Consider the following 25,600-nt stretch of genomic DNA (forward strand, 5'->3'; position numbering starts at 1 on the left):
CAGATATCCCTTTTGACGAGTTCCTTGATTATAAATGAGGCTGTGTGTCCATGCTGAAGTTAACGAACAAACCTTTCTCACTGTGTGCTTTTTGTTGTTGCACATGGTTAACTGGTCGGACTGGTACTACAGTGCCAACTGCTGGTGTACAGATCTTTTCTGTGAGAGACATTTAGGCACAGTTTTAGAAGCAGCTTCCTGCCTGTCTGCTGCATTTTTGGAGGAGAGTCCCCCATATGCATGCATAGCCTGTAGAAAATGTCCTCACTTCACGGCAGAGATAGTTGGCAGGCAGGCAGCCGAGGTGTGAGATACCACAGGAAGATGAAAACAGATGGGATGAACATGCAACGCCTGCCCCTCACTGGGGTAAGGAGTAAAAAAAAATCTGTTACAGCCCCACAGTTCAACCAAGGTGCATGAACCAAAGAAAACCCAAATTAAGCAATAAGTCAAGGACTATTAGAAACGACTGACCGCATTCGGTTAACATTATCTTTAAGGCTGATATCTATCATCGTTCGTGTTAAAACAGCAGATGAAGCCCCCCACCTTCACACACCCACACACATCACACTCCCACTGGGCTATAGGATCTGAACACCTGTTTCATTGTGGTGCTAAAAAAGGAACAGCTCTTCAGATGTCGCTCTGAGAGACTGTTAACTGTTACTTTACAGTAGTTTACACCATTAGATACAACAGTCAGGTTTGTTTGGGGTCTGTCAGTCCCTGCCTATATTTGCATCTCCGTACTATACATGCACAAATACATAAAAATAAAAAAAAGCCATTGGTAAGGAGTTTTGTGCTGACTTTTTTTTTTACATATGGTGAAAGAATATGGTAACAGAAACAGAATGGTTATAATAGAAATAATAGCTTTTAAATTATTTCAGCCAATTTTATTTGATACATTTGGCGTTGAGCTAATTTGTCTTCTTAAACAACTTTGGATCAGAAGCACTATTTTTAGCAGCCGTAGAGCATGTTGATCCTCATGTTGTCCCAGTAGGACATGCCCTGCCTGACGTTGGTGTTGGTGAAGGGGGTGATAAAGTCCTTCCTGTACTGGATGGAGAAGGCTGTTCTTCCATAGTCCCTGTTGTAGAAGTAGTCGTAGGGAGTGTTCAGGTTGTTAGTGGACTGCTTGTAGAAGTTGTAGACCATCTGCAGGTTGATGTTCTCCCAGTTGATCCTGACGTAGTGGTCGTAGTCCCTCCTGGTCTGCTCGTGCTGGAAGCCCAGAGCGTGGTTGATCTGGTGCTGGATGATGCTGTGGTAGAGGCACCCCTGTCTGTTGAGGGAGAGCAGATCCCTGCTTCCCTCTCGGCCCAGAGAGGAGAAACATCTGACTCTGTTCTTGATGCTGATGTAGTCGTACTCGTTCTGATGGGGGTGTGGAGGTGGGTGTGGTTTACACTCAGCTGCAGGAGAAAGAGAGGTGTGGGGAAGGCTTGTAAGAGCAGTGCCAGGTGAGTTGATGATCTCAGCTGGTACTCACTGAATAACCACACCAAACCAGAAAGGTTTGGTGTGAACTGTCATGGATTTTGGAAGAGGGCTAGAGAAGCCTCAGAAAAGCTGTAAAGCTGAGTGTTTTGTATTGAGAAGTCAATAAATTTATGTTGATGAACTGAATACTGCTGTATTGTGTGCTGAAGGAACCCACAGTTGTAGAGAGACTTGCTACAGGGGGATAAGACGGATGCAAGTTCTGCTGTGGAAGGCCTGCATGTCATAGTCGATCTTGGGGTCCACACTGCTTGGACTAAATAAACCTCTGAAGGGAGGACTCTGGAGACAAACCTACATCTTAAACATGGTTTGTTAACTCTGGTCATTAGATGGATAAGAACAGTTTTACTAGGAGGGATTTCTTAAGAATGACATTTTATGGTCCTCAACCAATAAGACAAAACAGTATCTCTGTCAAACCAACCTTAGTTTAAGCAAAAAACTATATGTTTTTGTCTCTTTGAAACCTCTTTTGACATTATTTCCATGCAAATTATTTAAGTGTATAAGTTAATAGTTGGGATGTAAACAAATACAAATCAGAATATGAACAGATAGAATACTCTGAACAGATATAAATCTGAAGCATCTGAATATTTGCTTCAGTATTGCAGTAATGTGCTTCACACCACCGAGGATCACTCATGTTCATAACTGAGCTAAATCAAAAACACACAGACATCATACATACAAGAACTGCTACCAAGAGAACACACTTTTTACAGTGGTGGATCTCTGGTGTCAATCCAGCATAAACATCTACACATCTGTTTTGAATAATATAAAAAGGCCGTCCTTATAACTTGGCTCGTGTTAACCATGTTGGCAACCATACTTTAACGTGCTAACATGCTAACATTTGCCAATTAGCAATAAACACAACGTACAGTTTAACAGGTATAATGTTTATCATGTCCACCATTGTAGTTGTGTTAGTGTGTGAGCATGCTAACATTTGCTCATTAGCACAACAGCTGAGGCTGATGAGCTTATGTCATTAGTTTTGCAGGCATTTGGTCATAAACCTAAATATTGGACACATAAATCCTTTGATCTGATGATGGCACTCGATTAAAAAAAATCTAGGTATCACCAATGTGATTACAATTAATCCTGAGGGAGACATGAGCGTCTGTAACACATTTCATATTAATCCATCAAACAGCTGTCAAAACATTTAACCAAAGTCCAAAAATGTCACTGTCAGGGGGACTAGGGAAAATGTCAGAGGATCACCAAATTTATTAGAATTTATTGTCTGAATGTTTGCCCACTTTGTCATGGTAAACCATGCATAAACTGAGATATTCCAGACTGGACCAAAATTGTGGACTGACCAATGGACAACACCAATGGCTGAAAAATGTAGGTTTCCAATCTTAGTTTAGATTTTCAAGAACAAGACTAATCTTTTGAATCACGAACTGTGCCTGTGTAATTTATATATATCTATGTATCTATTCAGAATGGAAACAGTCATTGAATTGACTAAAAATAATCTGCAACTATTTTTATGATTGATTAATTGTTTAAGTAAATTTTTCCCACTCCCTTTGTGGTTGGACAAATCAAGCAATTAAATTAATAACTTGGGGTTTATAAAATTGTGATTACTATTTTCTAACAATTTTTAAAAAGAAATCTAATCAAGAAAAAAAATGAGATTAAGGGATAATGAAAATAACTGTTAGATTTACTTTTTTGACATGTTACATTAACATTGTTTAAGCATTAATCTGTTTGGACTGAATTACTAGGCTGGTGTGCCATTTCAATTCATTAGAGATATTGTAAAAACTTGTGTGTGCAAAACGGTTAAAAACAAAGCTTTTGTCTACAGATCTCCTGGGAGTTGTTTTACAGCCCGCTGCTCTCATAGAAAATCATTTAGCTGTTTAAAATAGAAGCTGCTTCAGCAGACAAATTCTATTGCAAATCTAAAATCCACCTAATTGGATATTAACTCACACAAGTCATTTTAATGATGCTTTTAATTATTGAAATGTCCAGTGAGGTCAAGAGTAGACTGACCTTAAGTCGCTTTATCACCAGCATGACAGGCAGCCAACAGTAGGAAGGTCACAGTCAGAGACATCCCCTGTTTAAAGAAAAAAAAAAGAAGAAAAAGAGTCCCATGTTCTACAGCATACATATGGGTCTTACAGTATGTACCCATCCAACCTTTACTGATTATGTACTTTACATTTCTCTTCCTAGCTGTGCTTTAAAGGCTATCTGAAAAGTGATGGCAAATGTGCATCATGGTTTTTCTCAATCATTGAGAAATCAATCACTGAACAGACTTACTATACATCATATTGCAAAAATACACAAGTTTCTGAGAACAAAGCCAAAACCTACAAAGGGCATTAAAGGTTTTAGCATTAATATAAACTCTGGCATCAGTTGCATCTATATTCTGGTAATTTATTTGTTTGTTACAGGATAAATGCATGAATGCATTCTTCTTTCTGTGGACCTTGTGATTAAGAGGCATCCTAAAATAATGTCTTCAGTTGGCTTGCACTGCATCAGCAGGCACTGTGGTTGATCTTAAATCACCCCGGGTACTCTGAGTGACTCCATGAGAAATGGACGCTCTTCCTGCTGAGTCCACAGTTTGCCTGATAGATTGTGCTGCTTCAGATGCTATTGAATTGGTCCTGATAGAGCATCTGAATGGTCCGAGGAATATTGTAAGCCAAAAGCTGTGGGGTGAGTGGTAAGTGACCTTGGCACTCAGTGCTCTTTATGATGGAGGATTTCTGCCCTGTGTTTTTTACTGCTGTCTCTGTGGCACTCTATCCTGCCACTCTGCTGTCATTTTCATTTCTTCCACATGACAAATTTGAGTGTGGATGAACTTCATCATTCTGATCCCTGATACAAACCAGAAGAACATCTTTTTATTGCATTTTTTACATTTATGCATTTTATACCAAGTAAACCAATGTAGTATTTAATTTGGTAACAGAAGACTCATAGTACACCTGATGCAGCTATTGCAGACAGGAGCCCTTCTGGAGGGGCTGCTGCTCTAATTCAACCATCACTTTCTTTAAAAAGCACAATGGAGAGTTATATTACATCCGCTTGACTGCTAGCTGGAAAGCTTGCATTCCACCAGTAATACCAGTACATTTCCATCTCCAATCCTTTTTTAGGGTTAAGAAAGCACAACAAGGTGTTTACTGGACAACAGCATGATGGCGGTCGTTACCTTGTGGCAAGCAAGGTGGTTACAGAGGTCAGAATTTCAATTCTCTTAACAGCTATAAAGAATATTGTAAGAGTATGCCCTAACAAGACACACACCACCTTCTCATCATGTAGTCACTCTAAGGAGGATAATCACACCACCCTAAGTGTCAAAATATAAAAGCTTAAAGTACACATTGAAAATCATGAAATAAATATGCTGTAGATTGCAATGGTCCCTGAGCATTTGTCCACAATGATACCAAAGTGCTTCACCTTGTGTTCATGTAGAACAACTACAGCAGTACAATACAGCAGGCTGCTGATGTGTGTAATAGAGTTCTTGTGTGGCAAGTGTTGAATTTTTAACCAGCCTGAAGCCAGCTTCGGAGTACACTTCGGTCAAGCATGAAGATATATTACCTCAGCTAAAGTTTCTATCACAATAACATAACACAATAATACTATAATACACTGCTGTTCACAGGGGTGAGGTCGTGGTTTTCTTTTGAGACCCTTATCTAACCTTTGTCTGGGCTCTAATGAGATGCTTCCATGTTTCATGTTTGCCCTGAGGAGACTTTCGGGTTGGTTTAAGTGACCCTGTGGTGAACTCATATGGCGCACTGTAGTAATCTTGGGGAGAAATTAGCCCTAAAATACCTAAAACCTAACCCCTGCATGTTAGAGGTGTCCTTTTTTCTTGTTCGCCCCTGCCCCATAGATAGTTTATATATGTTGCTGAATGTTAAACTTTATTCAGTTTATGTATGTAGACCCTGAGCATGCTTCATAACATTACAGCAGCAATGACCATCATCTCTGGAAGGTAAATAAGTTGCAAAGATGCACTGCAACTCTTTCTAATGTTATTTCAGTGTGACTTCATTTCATTAGACCCTACCAGGGAATAAAGTGAAGCTTTCAAACAAATTTGCAATGTGATGAGAAACACAAACTAGCGCTGTTTACTGCAAATTGCAACAAATTTAAATATTGAACCATAGAAAATAAAAACCTGGCAACTTATTCAAGATATCTAGGAATTTTCAGGATAAAAAGAATGCAGCAGTATTTGGTTTAACCATGGACTAATAATAAAGCAGTAATAAATCTATAATAGGCACTTATAGTGTCAATAAATGGTAACACAATGGAGCAGTAATAGAGTTGTGGAAGGGCCCCAAACGTGCTTTAGTCCTAGACATACCCCATACCGGAGGTAGAACAAAGCACAACGTTTTTTACATTCTCCACGGTTTCCCATATATTAAATGGATTCTTGTATAAAAATATTTTACTGCAAAAGTGGTTTAATTAACAGATACTGTGACGTATCACATGAATAATATAAAAAGTAAAAATAAAGCCAGGCTGAGTGGGAGATGTTAAACCTGAACTCATGTAATGTCATAATGCTCTGGTTGATTTGGTGTGGAAGTGGGCAGGGGCTTCCTCTACATGTCAGAAAATAACTTGATGCATCGAGGACACGCAGGAATACAAACACAAAAGTACAATAGGTGGAAATACTAATTTACTTTAAGGTAGGCACATCAGTCAGGGTTTGTTAGAAATGTATGAGTGCGCTGAATCCAGCAGTACATGACATGTGGTCTACATTAAGACATGTATAATGTGTGGCATCAAAATGAAACAGCCATAAATGGCTTGTCTGTGCTCAACCTAGGGGCTACAAAATACCCTACAATATGGTAGAAATTGAATTTATTTAAAGTTTTCTATAAACTTTAATTTAAAGGGTAAATAAAGATTCTGTATGCAGTAAATTAAATTTTATAACTAGGTTCGGGAACAAAGACCACGCCCTGCACACATCTAATTTCGCTCAAACTTACTTAAGCACACCTTATCCGTCCACTCCCTCCTTGACTCGTTTTCCACTTCCCCCCCAAACCCTTTCTTTTTCTCTCCCTCTCTTATCCAATTACAGGAACCACTGGGGCTCTCTACAAGAGATACGAAGGCACAGCTCCCCCATTCAGTGTCTCACAACCCACGCGGTTCCCTCTTACATCACGCTGAACCCCTCCATCCATTCATCCATCCGCCAACAGACCATCATTCCTCGACCTTCATTCCTCCATCCCTCAACCCTCGATCCTACCTCCATCCCTCATCCCTCCATCCCTCATCCCTGAACCCCTTCCCCTCATCCCTTAGTATACCACATCAGTTCACAATTGTTCATTATGTGCAAGAAACTTTTCTTATTTCATACATTCGATGGAGTGGTCATTGTTAGTGAAGTAATAATTTGGACTGGAAAAATACACTTTGCTTTGTTGTACCTCCAGTAGGAGTATCTCAAACTTTTGGGTGTCTTCCCACTTGCCTGACTTTCCTCTGCCTGTCTGATCTTCTCGGTCATACTGAAAACATGTTGCTCTACTGTCTGCGGCTTTCATGGGACAGAACTGTTGCCATAGACAGTGAGCAGCAAACCCAGTCGCCTCTGACTTCTTACTTCCAGATTTCATGACCTTAGTGACTGACTGATCAACTTCATCTCTCACCTTCACAGTAACTTTGCCATTTTAATTTCTGTACATTCACACTATGAAACTGCCAATGCAGCCTCGGTCTACTACTCCTGCAGCACTGTCCAGCTCCATCACAGAGGCTGTGGGGTTCAATGTCTCGCTGCACCTCCCCAGAAACTGATGAAGAATCAGAGAGGACAGTGGCGACCTTCTCCAACTGGGATATCTTCTGGAAAATTAGGTTATGGTGAAAATAAAACACAAAACGGCAGAGGAGGCTGGATTATTGTGATGAAACAAGTGTCGAAACACAAAATAATATTAATTACATTTTTTTTTGTATTATTATTATTTAAAAAAATACGAGGTTACAATGGTTTAGTAGACACGTACCACGAAGATGGAGGTAGGCTACAGTTTTGAACGCGAACCCATCTCCTGATGATATTTTACTGTTGCATTATTACTCTACAAACTGATATAAGAGAACACAACATTGACAAAGATGTGCTTTGTCATTTTATATCCAGCTGATTTGCCAGTGTTTGCTCCTGGGGATCCTTCAGAGAGTGTTCTGATGAAATGTTGCATGTCTATGTGGCAATGAGGAAGCTGAAAGTCTGCACAGGTACAATGATGATGCGGGGAACACGTTGATGGTTAGGGACAGAGAGAGAGAGAGAGAGAGAGAGAGAGAGAGAGAGAGAGAGAGAGAGAGAGAGAGAGATAACATCAATCTTGCTCTATGGATGGGAGGAGGAGGAGCATCATAACACCGCCTGAAGGACGCAGAGCTGCGGCTCGGAACCGGGCTGAGAAACCAAATCCAGTGGGTACCGGTCTTGAGTGTAGCTGCAACATCCCGGATGTGGGGAAACAGCGTCCTGTAGTTCTACGTCGGGTATTAGAAGCCGTCATACATATAGCCTACATGCGTAGCCTACGTATTTAAATATGATGTAGCCGATACGCACTGGCTGGACAGGCGGTGAAGAGAGGTCGCTGACGGACTGTGCGTAATGCTGAGTGGACAGCAGTGTTTCTCGCTGTATATTCCAGCCTAGACGGGCTATTGACAAAGAGACTCGCACTTCTTCTGCAGTGCAGCTCGTCATTATAACCAGATGCTCTCCACCGGACCGGACCCGTTCAGTTTCATGCCGTCCAACCCGACCGGAGCCTGAGCCGAAGGATGCAGGTTAAAAACCAGATCTGCACAGAGCGGAGCAGCACCGACGACCCGGAGCAGGATGACAACCAGAAGAAGACCTCGTGCTTTTCCAACATTAAGATTTTCCTGGTGTCGGAATGTGCGCTCATGTTGGCACAGGGCACCGTGGGCGCCTATCTGGTGAGTTCCTACAGAACAGCGAGCACGGACACAGTGTTGGTCTGAGGGAACGTCGCATGTCAGTAGGCTATATATGTCAGGTAACGTCGGGTTAACGCAGCGCCCTTCAAACCGGCGCAGGCAGACAGTGAGTAACAATGCGGTGCTTGAGCTGATGCGGTTAATAATCATATCATTCTGATCACATTAGAATAATCACATCCTCCAGCAACCATGGGACGCCTTGCTTTCACTGATTGATGACTTGCTGCGTATTATCCATCAGGCCTATGCACCATCTGCATGACATAAAGCGCGTCACAGCGGCCGTATAGGCTCCACGTTGTTGTGGGAGAATTTTATATGCGCATATGGATGGTCTGCTGGAGAGCAGATTACGAAACGCTGGTCAGGAGCTCCATCCGACCTGCCGGCTCTGCTACATTCTGCACCCATACGCCTCAGTGATACAGGAGGCCTTTGACACTGGAGGATATAGGCCTAGGAGATGACGTGATCACCACAACACATGCGACAATAGCTAATATTGTCTTTTCATAAGAGCTTCCTTTCATTTTTATTTATTTCAAGTGACAGTTTGATCCAAGTAATGTGCTGTTTTATACATTGTTAGATTAGATTGATGTCAACAGAAGAGATAAGCAGATCTATGCAGTGGATGAACAGATGGGTAAAATGAGTCTGGAGCCAAAAGAAAATAAAAAATGTAAGATTTCATTCACAATAAAAAAAATGAAAGGCTCTTAGGCCCTATCACCAAAACATTAAAAACCTCTGTACTGAAGATTTCGATATCAATTTTGAAGCAGTGTTAGTAATGGTAGCTGTTAATGTTGTATCCAACCACAGCAGTTGTTAATCTGTTTGTGTGTTGATGTCTACCTACATTAGTCAGCTGACCCAACCACTAACTGTAAATCTATATCAGTATGAAAGATGCCACTTTAATCAGGGTTATTATTTGCCTAATTAAATTCCAATTCCCCTGATAGGTGTCAGCACAGTCTTGATACTATAAATAATTGCACACGCAGGTTGGAGCTTAATTTTATTCTTCATGAGGGACATAACACTTAGTGGTGCTCTCGCTTTTTGATATACTACCATTTCAGTAAAGATAGAGAGAAACATCTCCATTCATACACAGTCCAAGAAGGCATTTTAAAAAGAGGCAAGGTCAGAGGTCTGTGGTGAAGCTTTTGCTCACTGGTTTAGATGAAAGACGAAAAGGTCTAAATTGTATGGAAGTGAACTGTGTAACAACGTGAGCTGTTCGCCCATTCGCCAGTTGAGATGTCGAGAAGGAGGCCTTGTTTAGAAAAAAGATGCAAGAACTTGCCTCTCGTCTGTTGAAGACTGCAGCTTGGCAGAAACACGACTGAGTTGGGTTTAATGTGTTTTGCACCAGTCACAAATTTAAAGTGCATTAGTGTTTACCTTGAAGACTGCAATGTATCTTCCTCCTTTAAAGCAGCATCCCAAACCAAAAGTGCACCTTTAGCAAATCCTGCTGCAGACAAAAGCTCCGTAGAAGCACTGCCTATCCTCGCCTGTATAAAATATTGTTTGTCATCATCTTTTATTCTCTGTCTCTTTTTAATTCAGCGGCTTGCTTGGTTCACGCTGTGCGTTTGTTCTCTCCTCTTTTTCCTGCAGCACATTGTATATTTTTTATAAATAAATTACTGTGAAGCTTTGGAAAAGGACAAAGCTGTAATGACTGAAGATCATCACAGTCAGCACAGCAGCACCTGCATAACAGCTTTCCACATCTTAGTCTATATACATCAAACTGAAATGGGCAGGTTTTCTCTTTTCTCTGTTGTCTACAGCTCTACAACAATTTGCATCATCTAACATTGGAGTGGATTGGCCTAAAACGTCTAAATTTGGAATGCAAAAGGTGTAAAGCGGCTGTTCTCTATCAGCATTCAGTATGAGGCCATACGTAAATCTTCTAGGGGCACAACAGTAAATCTTAACCCTGTCGTTTAGATTCTGTGACCTCTGAACTGTGTCCTCCCAGCTTATAATGTCAGGGAACCATGAATTACAACTTTGCAACAATAGTAAATAAACAGTGAACACAATTGTGAGCTGGATGTTCAGTAAATGTAAAATAAATTGATTTGTCAGGCTGTCAGCTGTAACGTCTTGTCTGTCAGCCCCACCATGTGTTCTGCACGGTGACAGAACTAGATCACGTTTCCACAGGTGAAATAATAGATGTTTGACAGGCAATTTTAGAAGTGAATTACAGATTGGGGGGAGGATTGGGGCCGCCAGTTGTCTAGCTGTTTGGACCGCTGTCCAGCAACCTCTGGTGGTGTTTCACCAAGGACAGGACCAGTACGGCATGACTGAGGGCATGGTACAGTTATTGCTTCTTTTTTTTAGCTGGGCCCTAACAGAAATGGTCCTCTTGTTCTACAGAGTAGTGAGCTTTCTGCTGGAGCTGAAATGATTAGTCGATCAGTTCATAAATTGATGGACATATATTATAATTTTTGATCAACTGTTTTGTTGATCAACTAATTGTTCAAGTAATTGTCTAGGCACAAATGCCAAACATTGCTTTGTTCTAACCTCAATTGTTTTTCATTGTTTTATGTGATAGTACATTGATTATCTTCGGGGCTGTTTCTGGACTGTTGGGAGTAAAACAAAAATCATCATCGTGGGAAATAGTAAAATTTTAATAACAAACCATCAATAATTTGACAGATTAATAGATAATGACAATAATAGCTAGTAATGATAAACAACATTTTTATGATTTTGCAATGGAGTTTGGTGGGACAAGACAGAATAAGACAAGTGGATAATATACATGATCCGTACGATTTCACTGGCATTACAGTCATTCTCCTTTTTTAGCTGGAATAGCTAGAAGAAGTCTTGAGGCTACTGCACCTTGCTGTGGATGAATGATTAATAAAAGCTTAAAATAACTCCCGACCAACGTTTTATTGTCAGTCCTGTACATGATCACATTTTGATGCTCACTTACACACACCCAGAACACAGTCGGTTCGATGTGTTTGTGTCCGTTTGATAATTAGAACAGCTGCATGAAGTTTCTTGCCTAAAGCCACACACATGCACATCTCCCTCTCTCCCAGGTTGGCATCAGGCTAGCCTCAGGCTTGTTTCGGGTGGAGGAAGAGGATGGTGGGGATGAAGATGTTCAGTTCAGCTTCTGTGTGCCATCAACAGGTTGCTGTTGTTGGTTTGAGTGGCAGATGGCTGTTTCATACCTGCTTTAACTGAATAACACCTGAAGCTCAATGCCCTGCATTATTTGTTTACACAAACATTTAAATGGAAGGGAAAATATATGAAATGTATACTTCTGACAGATTTGTAGAAACTGTACTCTGTACACTGTATAAAATCACTGTATAAATCTGCATTAAAAAGTCAGTGGGTTGGCTATGATGTCATTTGCGGTCCTAAAAGGCTGCTAGTTGTAAAAACACTCTATAACACTTGCTCTCTCTCTCTCTCCCTCTCTCCCTGACAGGTAAGTGTTCTGACCACTCTGGAGAGACGCTTCAACCTCCAGAGTGCCGATGTGGGCGTCATTGCCAGCAGCTTCGAAATCGGCAACCTGGCCCTCATCCTGTTTGTCAGCTACTTTGGCGCCAAGGCCCACAGACCCCGCCTGATTGGCTGTGGCGGGATTGTCATGGCATTGGGGGCACTGCTGTCAGCCCTGCCAGAGTTCCTGACTCATCAGTATGAGTACGAGGCCGGGGACTCGTGGCACGCTGAGGACGGCAGGGATGTCTGCTCCAACACCTCCAGGTCAGAGAACCGAGACTCTGGGTTTAAATGTGGCAACAGAGCCAACACCAACATGATGTACCTTCTGCTGATCGGAGCCCAGGTCCTGTTGGGCATCGGGGCCACACCTGTCCAGCCTCTGGGAGTGTCTTACATCGATGACCATGTACACAGGAAGGACTCCTCGCTGTATATAGGTGAGTAGTACTGAGCTGTACAACTGAGACATACCAGCTGATTGTCATGTCTGTGTTTATAGTCATTATTGTTTAAAGGTGTTTCTCAACCTGAACAGAACATGCAGTACTGAAGCGCCAATGACCGCTCTGTAGCTCCGATCACTGCTGACTGAAAGCTCTTCTTTCCCACTTAAAAGCTTACTCAAACACCACAAAGCCACTGAAACAATTATGATGTGATGAATATGTTGCAGATCCTGAGCAATTTACCAATTCAACAAAATAAACAATATATAGGAAGGACATTTTGGAACTAGCAACTAAATCAGAATCAGAGGCTAAACTGAGGACCAAACAGTGCCCTAATGTCAGTGACACATGCTGAAGTGCTTTCTTGCTGAGAGTAGGATGAGGAGATTGACATCACTCAATTTGGGGACGGGGGTAGCTTAGTCCATAGGGACCTGGCTTGGGGACCGGGGGGTGGCTGGTTCAAGCCCACCAGTCAATACTGGGAGCTGGAGAGGTGCCAGTTCAATTGTGTGTGTGTGTGTGTGTGTGTGTGTGTGTGTGTGTGTGTGTGTAAAATTAATAATCAGAGTGGAAAGGTGATGTTCCCAACAGGGACAATAAAGTAACTCTATAAATATTTATCACTCTTAAGACTATACACTAAACATGAAGCTGGAGCCAGAACGCAATTAGCTTACGCTCAATTAGCATAAAGACTAGAAGGAGGGGCAAAAAGCTAGCCTTGCTCCAACTCCCTGTAAAATTAACAAAGTAGATATAACTTGTTGGTTAGTCAAATCAACAGCTTGATTTTTCAAGCCCTTGCATTTGTCTGACTTGCATTCCAGTTGGCTGGAAGTAATAAGAAATAAATAAAACCTTTACAATCACAATATCTATGAAAGTGTATGGGATCATTATGTTGACATAATTAAAACATGACTGGGACATTAATCATTCACATGTGCAGTGAATGATCAGCGCTCCGTAAAGGGTTCATTATTAGTATAGAATTATAAGATTATAATATTATGAAACAAAATCTTATTACTGACATAATCTTCACTGAATCATAATTAGTCATGATTAGTTAAACAAACTGTTGATGACAGGTGCACATGCAGCAAAGTATGCCTTAGTAAAAGAGAAAGCAGTGGATGGGAGCGAAGGCATTTTAATGTGAAGTGCCTGTAGATACAAATGTGCTCACAATCAAATCACAATTAATGGAAAGCGGCACTTGAGCATACCACAGCTCGTTAGATATCATGAGGCCAGATTTGACCTTTTGCGCATTGAACTGCACATTGTCACAATTTGTACAACAATAAAACAACTTCAGTTCCTTCATCAGTATTCTGAAATAGTTAGTATTGGTCACTGAGTGTGCAGGAATGCTCAGAAGGCCATCAGGAGTAAAAGGATATAAAGGAAGAATATCATTCTAAAATAAGACATTTAGCCGGTCATCTCCTCTATCCCACATCAAGACCTATTGTGTGTCATGCAGTGTCAGAGTCTGTGTGTGTGTCCCCTTTGCCATTGTCATGTTTAATAATCTGACTCACAGACTGAGGTGTGTTGACACTGTAGTTTGTTCATATAGTTTTGTGTCCAGATCATAATAAGAATATCTTTAACGGCTTGAATAAAAGTACATCAGTGTGTATTTATTTTCGCTGCAACGTACATGAACTTCTCACATTACAAATTATGTATTAACACTTTTGCTGCTCTGATTTAGACAGAAATAAGAGATGCATTTTAACTATACAAGTGTACACAATTTTATTTCTTGAAGAAAATATAAATATATACACTATTACGGTATGTCATTTAAGGAGATGAGACAGGCCTGTTTCTGTGGTAGTGTACTGCATAGTATTGACTTAGCTTTGTCCTGCGCAGATAATGACTTTGGCCAGTGGATGGAAATATCTTTGGCTATTAAACATGTCAGTTATGTCTGAGGGGATGCATTAGTCCATCAATACTTGGCCTTTTTATACTCTTTTTTGCTGAATGGTGTCATACACTACAGTGTTGCTGCTGTAAGTAAAGTGGCTAATTTGTGCCATAGGTATTATGTAATGTGGTGGCAATTTGTTTAAAAAAGTATTCAAAGTATGATCTTGTCTTTCTGTAAGGTTTTATTCAAGTCATCCATGAATGGTCTCAATGCAACCGTCACACACTCTCGTATGTGAAAGTCCAAAGAGCCCCCATTGGCAGAAGCAGTATGGTTTTATCCCTGTTGGGGGTTACACATTCCTGAGTTGTGGGACAGTAAACAGACAGATAGTGTGGTGAGATGATCATGTCCTTGGCTTCTTACTGAAGTTTCAACATCCCACTGTGTACTGGGACATAGAGTGTAGTGAGAAACAGGGCTAAAGGTTGTATGCATATAATATCCTCTTTAACAGTTGCGTATGGTTTTACAATGACAAGGTCAAAGGTTGTATAGGTTCTTAAAAATTGCCATTACGGTAACAATAAATAATATTTTAATACTAAATTAATTTCATTATAGCACCCAAATAGTTCCCAGGTCATTGTTTCTGTTTTGAAAAAGCTAATTTGTGGATTTTTGGGGCACTGTTGGGTATGGGGATACGATCAAGGAGTGTGTGTTTAATGTTAGAAAGCAGTCTTGAGCAGAAGATTACTGACTTATAATTTAATTTAAAGAGCCAATGTTTCCTGTATTGTCAGTGTTGAAAGGGAAATTGAGCAAAGCACCTTATTCCCAACTTCAGTGGCCAGGAACCGAGACTGCAGTTATACTTACAGCAGAAACCAAGAGGTTGACATAACACACATTACAGCCTGTCTGCCAAAGTTACCAAGGCAACAGTACAGAGACAGGCACTGAGGCTACAGTATGTGCCATTCCTGTTCTTCTCACCGCTCAGCGACCTGCTAGTAGCAGAGCTCCATCTAGGGAGACAGAGTGAATGAGACAGAGGACGAGAAAAAAAACAAATACAAAAACTACAGTTATTAGTAAAATGAGGAATATTAATGTTAAAACATATTTATTTTTTCTTGTTTTGATACATTTCAGCCAATTATGTGGAGTTTTTTTCCCATACAAGCTCTGGTTCTTCTGTAAATGTGTGTTTGGTTAACTAAAATGTATTGACAATTTAACTGATAGTGGGAAAATACAATGGTCCATTTATATCTCCCCCTATGGGAGGAATGAAGGCACTAAAAGAAAATTAGTATTAGTATTTTTGGCTACCGTGTGGCTAATTCCTCCTGCTCACAGGCCTCTCTGCTAGTCCTTGGCTAGTTGCGTTGTCCCTGCTTGCGTTTCAATGCAGACCTCTTGCAGGGTGAGAGGGCCTGCGGTTTGTTCTGTGCATGCTTTGATCTGCACAGTCTCTGCCAGCAGGGCTCAGAGTGGAGGAGATGAGGGAGGGAGGGATGGACGGAGGATGGAGGATGGAGGAGAGGAAGGAGGGCAAACAAGGCTAGCACAGCACCTAACAACCCACCCTACCCCCCGCTTGGCTAGAGGCCAACTCATACCAGATGCCTGATGTTAGACATTACACTTGATAGGCTTATTTCTCTGCTATTTTAGAAAATTTAAAGGAATCTACTTCACACAATATGATGGGTTAATTCTTCATTGCCTCACTAAAATGTGTTAACTCATTAGCACTACTACACATTTAGCATCTCTAAAATTCCCTATTTATTCCTTATGTAACATTTTAGAATACATTACATCCATCAGTTGGGCAGCACAGTGGTTATCAGTGTCTACTCATCAGGAAGGTCCTGAATCTCCTTCATGCTTTGCACGTTCTCCCTGTTTGTGTTAAGTTTTTTCAGTAGTGGTTGGGTTTGAGAAAACAAATTCAAAAACAATTCTTAAATTAAATTCATAGTAAAGCAAGACTAAGAGTCTACAGCTGTGCTAACCTGTGCTCACGCTGATCATGCTAACCATGCTGATATTGCAGGTATTGAGCCACATCACCAAAGTACTGGATATATAAAAATTTTGACCACATGGTGATGCTAGAGTAAAAGTCAAGGATTCATCCTCTTGTGACCATGAATGTCTGTACAAAATATTTCAGTCCTTCAAATTATGCCAAAAATATTAACATTTTATTGCTCTGGCATGATATTCTAGAGCAATAAGGGATCACTAACTGTGATTTCAGTTGGACTTTGAGAGTCAGAACTGCCTGTAAGCATGAATCTGATTGTGTTTGTCTGTTTACGTTAGCCCTGTGATGGACTGGATCTGACAGTCCAGTCAGTCAACCAAGGACGTCTCTTAACTGCAACCTTAAAATGTACCACCATTTGTTGCTCTTTTCTCACTCCTCAGCTGTCTGAAATCTTGACTCTGATTTGGTATCGTGGCTACTGTTATGTCCTGGCTTAGTGAGCCGTGGCCTTTGCCAGTCCATGAGGAACTGTTCCTTTCATAACATCCCCCAAGCTTCTTCCTTTGACACTTACAGATAGTCCATTATTCTTTTCTCTCCACCACCCCCTCTCTGTACTCTGTTTTTTGACAATCGAGGCATATTGATTGCCATGGTTACCTCCTACAATGTGACTGCTGGGTTGTCTGTTGTTGCTCGGTAATTGCATGGCGCCTGGTCTTTATACAGTACATATGTGTTATGTGCTGCTTAGTAGTATTTCTGCTGCTTCCTTCTCCCAGTCTCTATGCAGTGGCACTGTTTGACGAGCTTGACGTGTGAAGAGACAGTAACATTGTAAGAAAACCCCTGAATAATGCAACGTAACAGAGAAGCAGTTTGGAGATGTTTAGCAAACATCTAACCATACGATTAAATATTAAAGCAGCAGCTCTCCACAGGCTCGCTAACAAACCAGATGATTGAAAGGGAGGCTGCGCTGTTGTGGCCACATCTTCACCCCACATGGATCAATACTGCCTGAATGAGAGATTGAGGACACTGGGAATACTCAAGAGCAAACCAGGAAACACTTCACAGTTGTCATGGCACAAATCCCCCAGCATGCACCTGTCCTGTATCTGTTCTTGCTCAAATGTTGAGTATGTTTTCATTTAGTGTCCGGTACTTCTCTGTGCATGTGTTCTGTTCTGTCCTAGCAACAGATCAGACAGCAGGCTGGAAAAAAGAAACAGTGACTAGCTTTTCAGTTAGCTGGCCAACTGCTTTCTGGCAGCTGAGAGGAAAACAAAAATAGATTAAAAAAGTGTAGTAATGCAGCAGTGATACACTGCAGCATAAGCAATGAAGAGTGGGATCTGTGTGATGGAAAGTGTCCAGAGTCTACAGCCACACTGGGAGCTCTGTGAGGCTTTACTAAGGCACTCTGCTAACCTGAGCACACATTAGTTATGTTTAGCAGCTATAATGTTTACAGTGTTCACCATCTTAATTTATCATGATGGCATGCTAACATTAGCAACAGTCCAAAGTCCAACACAAGCAGTCAAGACATTACATGTATAACAACTAGTGCTGTCAAACGATTGAAATATTTAATCGCGATTAATTGCATTAATGTCATAGTTAACTCGCAATTAATTGCAATTAATCGCAAATGAATCGCACATTTTTATCTATTCTAAATGTCCCTTGATTTCTTTTGGTCTCATTATTTTTTCTCATTTTAATGCTCTTATCAACATGGAAAAGTGGATCGGCTTGCTTTGTGCAAATGTTGTTTTTATTGAAAAATCATCCATTGTCGCCTGGCTTTTGACGAGGGGGCGCAGAATTCACATCAGCTGTGTGTTTGGCCATCAAGTGGTATTTCAGACTTCACGTGCTGCGATGATAGCTCAGTTCACAACGACAAAACACACAGATCACTTTGGTCTTGTCAATGGAACCATTTGGCAACTTTTTAAAAGTAAACTCTCCATTCAGAATATTATTGGCATCCATTTCGGCGTCTCACGCTCGCCATCCACTCAAAACGTAACGTCTACTACTCTTAAACAAGTGTGTGCGGCGTGCCTGTTGTTTTGTTTCCGATCTAGCTAGATCCTGTGTGGTGTTGTAGTTTTTCTAACTTTGCTAGTTGTTGCAACAGCATGTGAAAAAAACTACGAAGTTAAACAAGCGTTAATCTCACGATAAAAAAATTGACGCCGTTAAAATGGGTTTGCGTTAACGCCGTTTATAACGCGTTTAACTGACAGCACTAATAACCACAAATGTCAACCAGGCGTGGTGGCCCTACAGGAAGAGTAATGGGATCACCAAAGTCATTAGCATTCATCCCCTGGGCACTATGGACAAACCAGCCAATAATAGTTGAGATATTTCAGTGAGAACAAACTTGGTGGATACAGTACATATATATAATTTTAACTCTTGACCTGTAGCTTATATGATCAGCTATGATATGTTCCTGATCGAAGGAGAAACTAGCTTCCTACAGAAAGACTAACCAGCTCCTGAGCTCTGTGGACTATAGTATAATGTCCGAGCAGGACTGTAATTGGATTATTGATCGCTGTCTAGTGCTTGACCCCAGGCAAAGGCAACTAACCCTTGTATCTATTGTATCACTAACAGAGCCTCTAACAGAAAAGCAGCTATTCAATTAGAGTATTCATGCTCTGTGCCTTTTTTACAATAATGTAGCTTCAAATAGTTTCTGCTTTACATCCTAATGGGGTTTAAAATGTGGTGCTGTGTAAATGTTTGTATCTTGCTAATGGGCAATGTAAATCTTGTTTTGCTATACAGTATAAAGTCAGGTGTATGTGAACATCACAGCAACACTACAGTCAGACTCAGTAGACTACTCTTCCATTTTCACTTGGTTTCCATGCATTTGCTGTGTCAGAAATGCAAATGTTTAGCCACATTAGCAGCATGCCTCTAGGGGCAGCAGTGTTGACCTGTTGGTCAGCCCACCCCTCTGGTCCAGGCTGACATTTCTCATCAACTGATGGATTGCTAAGACGGTTTATGCAGACATTCATGGTCCCCAGATGAATCTTACTGATGTTGGTAAGATCTAGCACCACCATATGATTAACATTTGTGGCGTGTCAAATGACAACAACTGCTGCATTGCCTTGACATTTGTTGGACACATTCATGTTGCCCTCAGGATGAATTGTGATAACACTGGTGATCCCTTAACTTTTCCTCTAGCGCCATTATCGGGTCAGAATTTCATTTTGCGCAGTGCTTTGTTTTAAGACCATTACTTCAGTATCAGTATCAGCTGTACTTTATGTTTAGTGCTAATTCCAAAATATGGGCATGGTAATATGCTTAAAGGTCCAGAAACATTTAGCAGGATCTATTGACAGAAACTGAATATAATATTCGTAGGTATGTATTAGTTATTAGTGTATAATCTTCTAAATATAGGAATAGTTCTTCCTAAGAATGAACAATTTTTGACTACAGAGGGAGTGGGTCCTCTTCCATGAAGTTCACCATGTTGAACCGCTATGTTTCTACAGTAGCCCAGAACAGACAAACCAAACACTGGCTGTAGATAGGGCCTTTCCCGTTTTTCACGAATGTCACTGCCACCATAGTTTCTCTTACATGCTTCGTTGAGTCAGGGGGTTTTAGTTGGTTGCATTCTGCAATCTCACCACTACATGGCACTAAATCCTCTTTACTGGTCCTTTAACTAAGGCAATGAATACAGTAAACACATCTGCTAAACATCAGTGTGTTAGCATGTTGATTTTAGCATTTTGCTCAAAGCATTGCTGTGCCAAAGTACAGCCTTACGGAACTGGTAGGTGTGAACTGTCAGCCTTGTTATTAGAAGTGTGTAGTTAGTCAGACTAATCATCTGATTTTTTCTAACATTAGTTAGAAGTTTGTTAATCTATTGAAACATTTAACAAACTAACATTAGACTTGCTGTTCAGCACAACCTTCTCGTTATTATGTGAATGCACAAAAGTACCTCAGACTAGGCTGGACAGCAGTGTTCATGCAGCAGAGTGCTAAATTGCAGCAACAATACATCATATTACAGTACAGGAGTGTAAAGTACAGTAACCTCCATGTACATAACAGTACTGTAAAGTAAAAGAGCCTGAGGGGTCCAACTCTGCAGCCGCTGGGTCAGCTTCTCTCCTCCTGCCTCATATCTTAGCCTCTATTCATCGCTGTAATGCGTGTAATGAAGCTGTGAGGCCGCAAGCGGAGAGTCCACTGCAGCAAAATGTTTTTACTCCAGTGGAGTTATTACTCTTCCACTGTAGGACAGCAGAGGAAGGTATGGACGCTGACTCAGCATACACTGTCTGTTCAGTCCGGCCCAGGTTGTTTTATATGTGCACCTCTTAAGACCACCTTTGCCAAGACACAAAGTGCCAGTGATTGAACCGTGCCATAATGTGAGTCTGAGTGAGAAATGATTCATGTGCTGGCAGTGTGAGCAGGTAGAGGAGCCCTGTCTCACACAGTATGACCTTGCCTCTGCTGCATTTATGACAGCATGGTACAGAACACAGGCGAGGTCACCAGCAATCATCATGTTGAGCCTGATTTTCATATCTTCTGTTTTTATTAGACCAAATGTAATGTAATGTTAACAATAAAAGTGACCCAATAGACTACAGTTGATTTTTATTGGTATTCCAAAAGAACTCAAATATATAGCCTATACAAATCAGTTTGTGACTGCTTGTTGTAAAGGTGGGTAAACTGAGCTACCCACCATTACAGTCTTGGTTTTAAATACACACTGAGTCTGAGTAAAATACAGTAGAGCCCCATATGCATCAGAGCTGTTGAGGACACTCAGGTGATTATACACCAATGAAAATACCTGAATATTATATTCCATTTCTGCCAATAAATCCTCTTAAATGTTACACACTGGACCTTTAACTATGATATTTTTGAGGCTGTAATTTGTGTTGATAATGAATGTGCATTATTCTGTAAAATATTTTTTTCCCCCAATATATGTAAATGAGTAGGAAAAATATGCTTCTGGTCATTATTTATTACAATCTTTATTTAATATTTATATTATCATTTATTTACAATTTTGGAACCTAAAAGTAAAAACCTTATTCAGAGAGAATTAAGACAAAATATTTTCAAATTGTGGGTCCGTGATCTAATGTGCATCTATTGTGGGGGTCCTTGACATGACAAAGTTTTGGAACCCCTGGTTTAAACAAAACTGGGTTCAGAGAGTCTGCATTACTGAATAAAGAGTATATTATTATTAATATTATTATTATTTATTTTTCTTTTTATATTATTATTATGTGTGTATGATATTAATAGTAAAAGTAATGTTTTAGGAACAAACCCCTGTCGGTTCAGGTGGAGATGGATACAATCTCACAGTAAGGAGGAGCTGTCGAATCCTCTACAAGCTCTCAGCTTAAGTGAAGTGTCTCCACCTGCCATTTACACATGGCTGGGTCAAACAAGCTGCCAGAGTTTTACATGGATATCTCTAAAGCTCTATGCTCTCGCAGAGTGTCTGTACGTGAATTATACATTTCTCTTACAGCTAGTTTCAGTCATCAAGGTTCATGTGTCAGAAAGTTACTTTGGTGCTACAGTGTGAAAGGAATAAGAAATATAAGAAAATGGTGATCAGAGAAAATAAACTCATCTTCTCTTAGTTTGTATTAATGTACCTTTTCCTTTATCTCTAGCTGGTTGTGTGCGTGTCCATTGTCTCAGCGCTCAGACACAGCAGGTATAAAATACAACAGCAGTCAGTTTTTTTGCATAGAAACAATGGAAATCCATTAAGGTGGAAATATTTAGCGTGCACAGCATCTAGGGGGTAAAGCATGTACTGCTAAAACAGCCTACTGTATGTGTTTGAGGCGGGTGTCAGATTTAATTCCCCCATGTCAGCCAGCTGTCATCTCTGCCCTTTTAAACCATTTGTGCTTACCTTTTGTCATAGATTTTTCTTGTGTTATATTGGCGACGGCGATGTGAGCTCAAATTCATTCTGGACAAAAAATATACAGGTTCATAAAGCTTCTCAAACAGTGCAAACATCTGTGTCATTTAGTTAATCCTGTCAGCATTCACAAATCAAGAATTTGGTTGCAAAATAAGATGACTATTGTTTGGGCAATTTTAGAAATGGCTGACGCTATATTTTCTTTAGTTTTTAAAAGATAAGTAGAAAGATAGGGGAGTCAAATCCTAGTTATTTAATGAGGAACTTAATGTAATAATAATATTTTGTGTTGTTGTTTTTATACCTAAGTGTGATTTCCTGAGTGTTTTAACTGCTTCACTACTAAATAAGCTTTCTCAGGATGATCACTCTCAAAGGTTAGTTTTATATTTCTCTGTGCCTACTCTGCTGATTCTATGTTCCAAAGCCATCAATCAATTGATATGTTCTGTTACACTGTAGCTCAACTGAAGACACTGAATGAATCTGCAGGTTTCATCCACAGCTAGACTGCAATCATTGCAAAGTCAATAAATCCAGAGAGATTTACATTCTGCCTCTCATGAACATTCAGAAGTTAAACCAGTCCTCTGAAAAATAACCTCACAGGCATTGATTTTTATAATTAATGTATTTAGAAATGTGTGAACGACATATTTCCAACATTATTCTAATGGTTGCTCTTTGCAGAATTTGTCAAATAACGATGAAGCAACTTTTATTTCAACAGTTCACTACATTTAAACGTAAAAAAAAAATATGACTTAAAGTCATACTTCACTTTTTCTTCACATTTTTAAAATAATTTTAAAGGTTTAAAAAATTATAAAAATCCTGTGGTTTCAGTCACACTTAATATGTACATAAACCTACCATTGTATAGTCACATAAAAATATACATATATATATATATATATAAATTATTAAACACTAAGTCCATTGCCATTTATTATTTCTGAAAACTTAAATTTTGTAAGACTAGTTTACTTAACTTACTATAGAATTTAAAAAGTTATTAGAATTTCACATTACTTGATGGATGCAGTATTTTTTGTTTTGTTTTGTTTTTCCAGCAAAGACACTTCAAGCATACTTAAATATGTGAGTCAAAAAAATATTGTATGTAGTTTTTACCAAACACAGTTTTACTGTATAGTTAAAACTCTAGTCCCTCACTACATACATTCTTTTGCTGCCATAAGCCCCCAGCCGGGTCTCCACGGAAATGGTCTTAGATGTACCAACTGTTGAGTGCAGACAACAGACTGGCAGCAGTCCTGAATGCTTCTCCTGATGGGTGTCTAGCAGCTGTTGCTATAGGATTATGAGCTCTCTGTCTTTTCTCACGGCATAACAAAGCTTACTGGGAATTCTCCGTCATCATGCTTATTGCTGCTATTGTCATCAGCTGCTTCACTTTGAAGGCCTCTCCAAGCTCTTACCTTATTCCAATGTATACAGGACCACAGCAACGTTCAGAAAATATGGAGCTTTGGTGTACTGTAGATAAGACTGGCTGGGGTCCAACAATTTCCGCTGGTTCACTGCCATGTTTGTGTGTGTGCGTCCCTGCATCATATACATTATGGATTAGTTGTGTTGTCCCGTGTTTGTCTATGATTTGATCCTAGTGGAAGGCAGAGTTGGACATGAGAGTTTGTTCATTGGTTGGGCAGTCAAGTTGGCCCTGCTGTAACCCCAGAACTCCTCTGTCACCTGACTTCAGCCCCGCTGGCAACAGTGACTCTGCTGAAATGAACAGAATGCATCTAGCTGACAGAGAAAGTCAGACAGAGAGAGGGAGGGTGTACCTGAGTCTATTGTCACAGTTTAGTGTATCTTAGTACAGCGTAGTTTAATGGGAATGACATATAAAGTATATCATTTATGGTTCTCCTAATTTATTTATTTTTGTATCTGTCTTTTCACTCTGCTCTGTACCGTTTGTATCAGTGTACTGTTATTCTGTCTACTGTCCAGTACTGTGCAGCTGCAGTGTGTCTTTTTTTATTATATAATATCACTGCCTAAAATGGGCCAGTACTCACTGTTACTGGGAATCAACACTTCTGATTTTTGTCCAGGTGAATACCCTTACTTCTCATTGCGTACTCGCACATTCTGGTGAGTCTACGTACACACCCCTAAACACCTGCGTAATGCTTGATTTTATTCTCCCCACCAGCTGGCCGGTTAGTTAGGGATGGAATGAGATGGTTAGACCAGAAAATGTCAGGATCAGAGCCAATCAGAGGCAGAGTAGAGTCTGATCTTTGAAATAACAAAAACAAAAACCTTACTGCATCTCTTTGTGAACATACACTGAGAAAACAGCGCTGAAAATGTCGGTCCAATTCAGGCACTGTTCATGATGTCTGTGCTTAACAACCAATAACAGATCACACTCTTACCTTACACATGCCTAGGTTTTTAATTACTACCTTTTTTTGGATTTTGGACTATTTTTACATGCTGTAGCAGCTGGCAAGTTGACTTTTCATCCAGCACCATCAAATTTTGAATTGGTCCTTTTTTTTTTGACAAAATAAAATTTTCATGAGCTGTACTTCATGTTTAGTTTCACTCAACCAATGTTAGCAGTTAGTTAGTCTTATTGAAAACGTCAATGTGGAAACTGGACGATGTCGTTTTTGGTTTTGCACTACTAATATTCACAAATCTTTACAAAACTGTTATGTCCACCGTTAAGCATATGCATATTTATATACAACCTTCTATGTTTTATGGTTAGGACTGAGGCTTCTGACTTTAATTTATTAGAGTTACTGTTATAAATATTTGGTCGTCTGTGACCCTGAAGTCCCAAAATCTGACACACGAATTATGGATGGGGCTTCATGCTGGCCTGGGTATTCAGCGTGCTGATCATGAATCACAGTGTTCCTGGTTTGAGTCTGACATTCCTCATTTCTTGTCATCTCTCTACTGCATATCTCTCATAAGGGAATAAAAATGCCTGAATGCCCTTTTAAAGAATTATGGATAAAATGTGTTTTTGTGCTGAAACAGCGACCAGAGCAGCTTGAAACAATTTTTGTTTCTCATATTTTCGAGATTCATCTTTAGAAATGCATTAATAACACTGTAAAAAATGAATCCGCCGGTCCACTCTCAGATTTATCTCTGTT

General features: G+C 40.1%; 1 protein-coding gene and 1 pseudogene across 1 annotated transcript in view; one reads left to right on the plus strand and one right to left on the minus strand.

Moving 5' to 3' along the window:
- Positions 1-62: 62 nt before the first annotated feature.
- Positions 63-7,108, minus strand: LOC127351451 (high choriolytic enzyme 1-like; annotated as a pseudogene).
- A 701-nt stretch (positions 7,109-7,809) lies between these two features.
- Positions 7,810-25,600, plus strand: part of LOC127352052 (solute carrier organic anion transporter family member 3A1-like) — a 29,164-nt gene continuing 11,373 nt past the window's right edge. The window contains exons 1-2 of the mRNA XM_051380152.1: positions 7,810-8,571; positions 12,095-12,554. Coding sequence (XP_051236112.1) covers positions 8,413-8,571; positions 12,095-12,554 — 619 coding nt within the window. The 5' untranslated portion in view covers positions 7,810-8,412. The remainder of the gene's footprint in view (positions 8,572-12,094; positions 12,555-25,600) is intronic.

This window comes from Dicentrarchus labrax, unplaced genomic scaffold, assembly GCF_905237075.1.
Source record: "Dicentrarchus labrax unplaced genomic scaffold, dlabrax2021, whole genome shotgun sequence".
Lineage (NCBI taxonomy): Eukaryota > Metazoa > Chordata > Actinopteri > Moronidae > Dicentrarchus > Dicentrarchus labrax.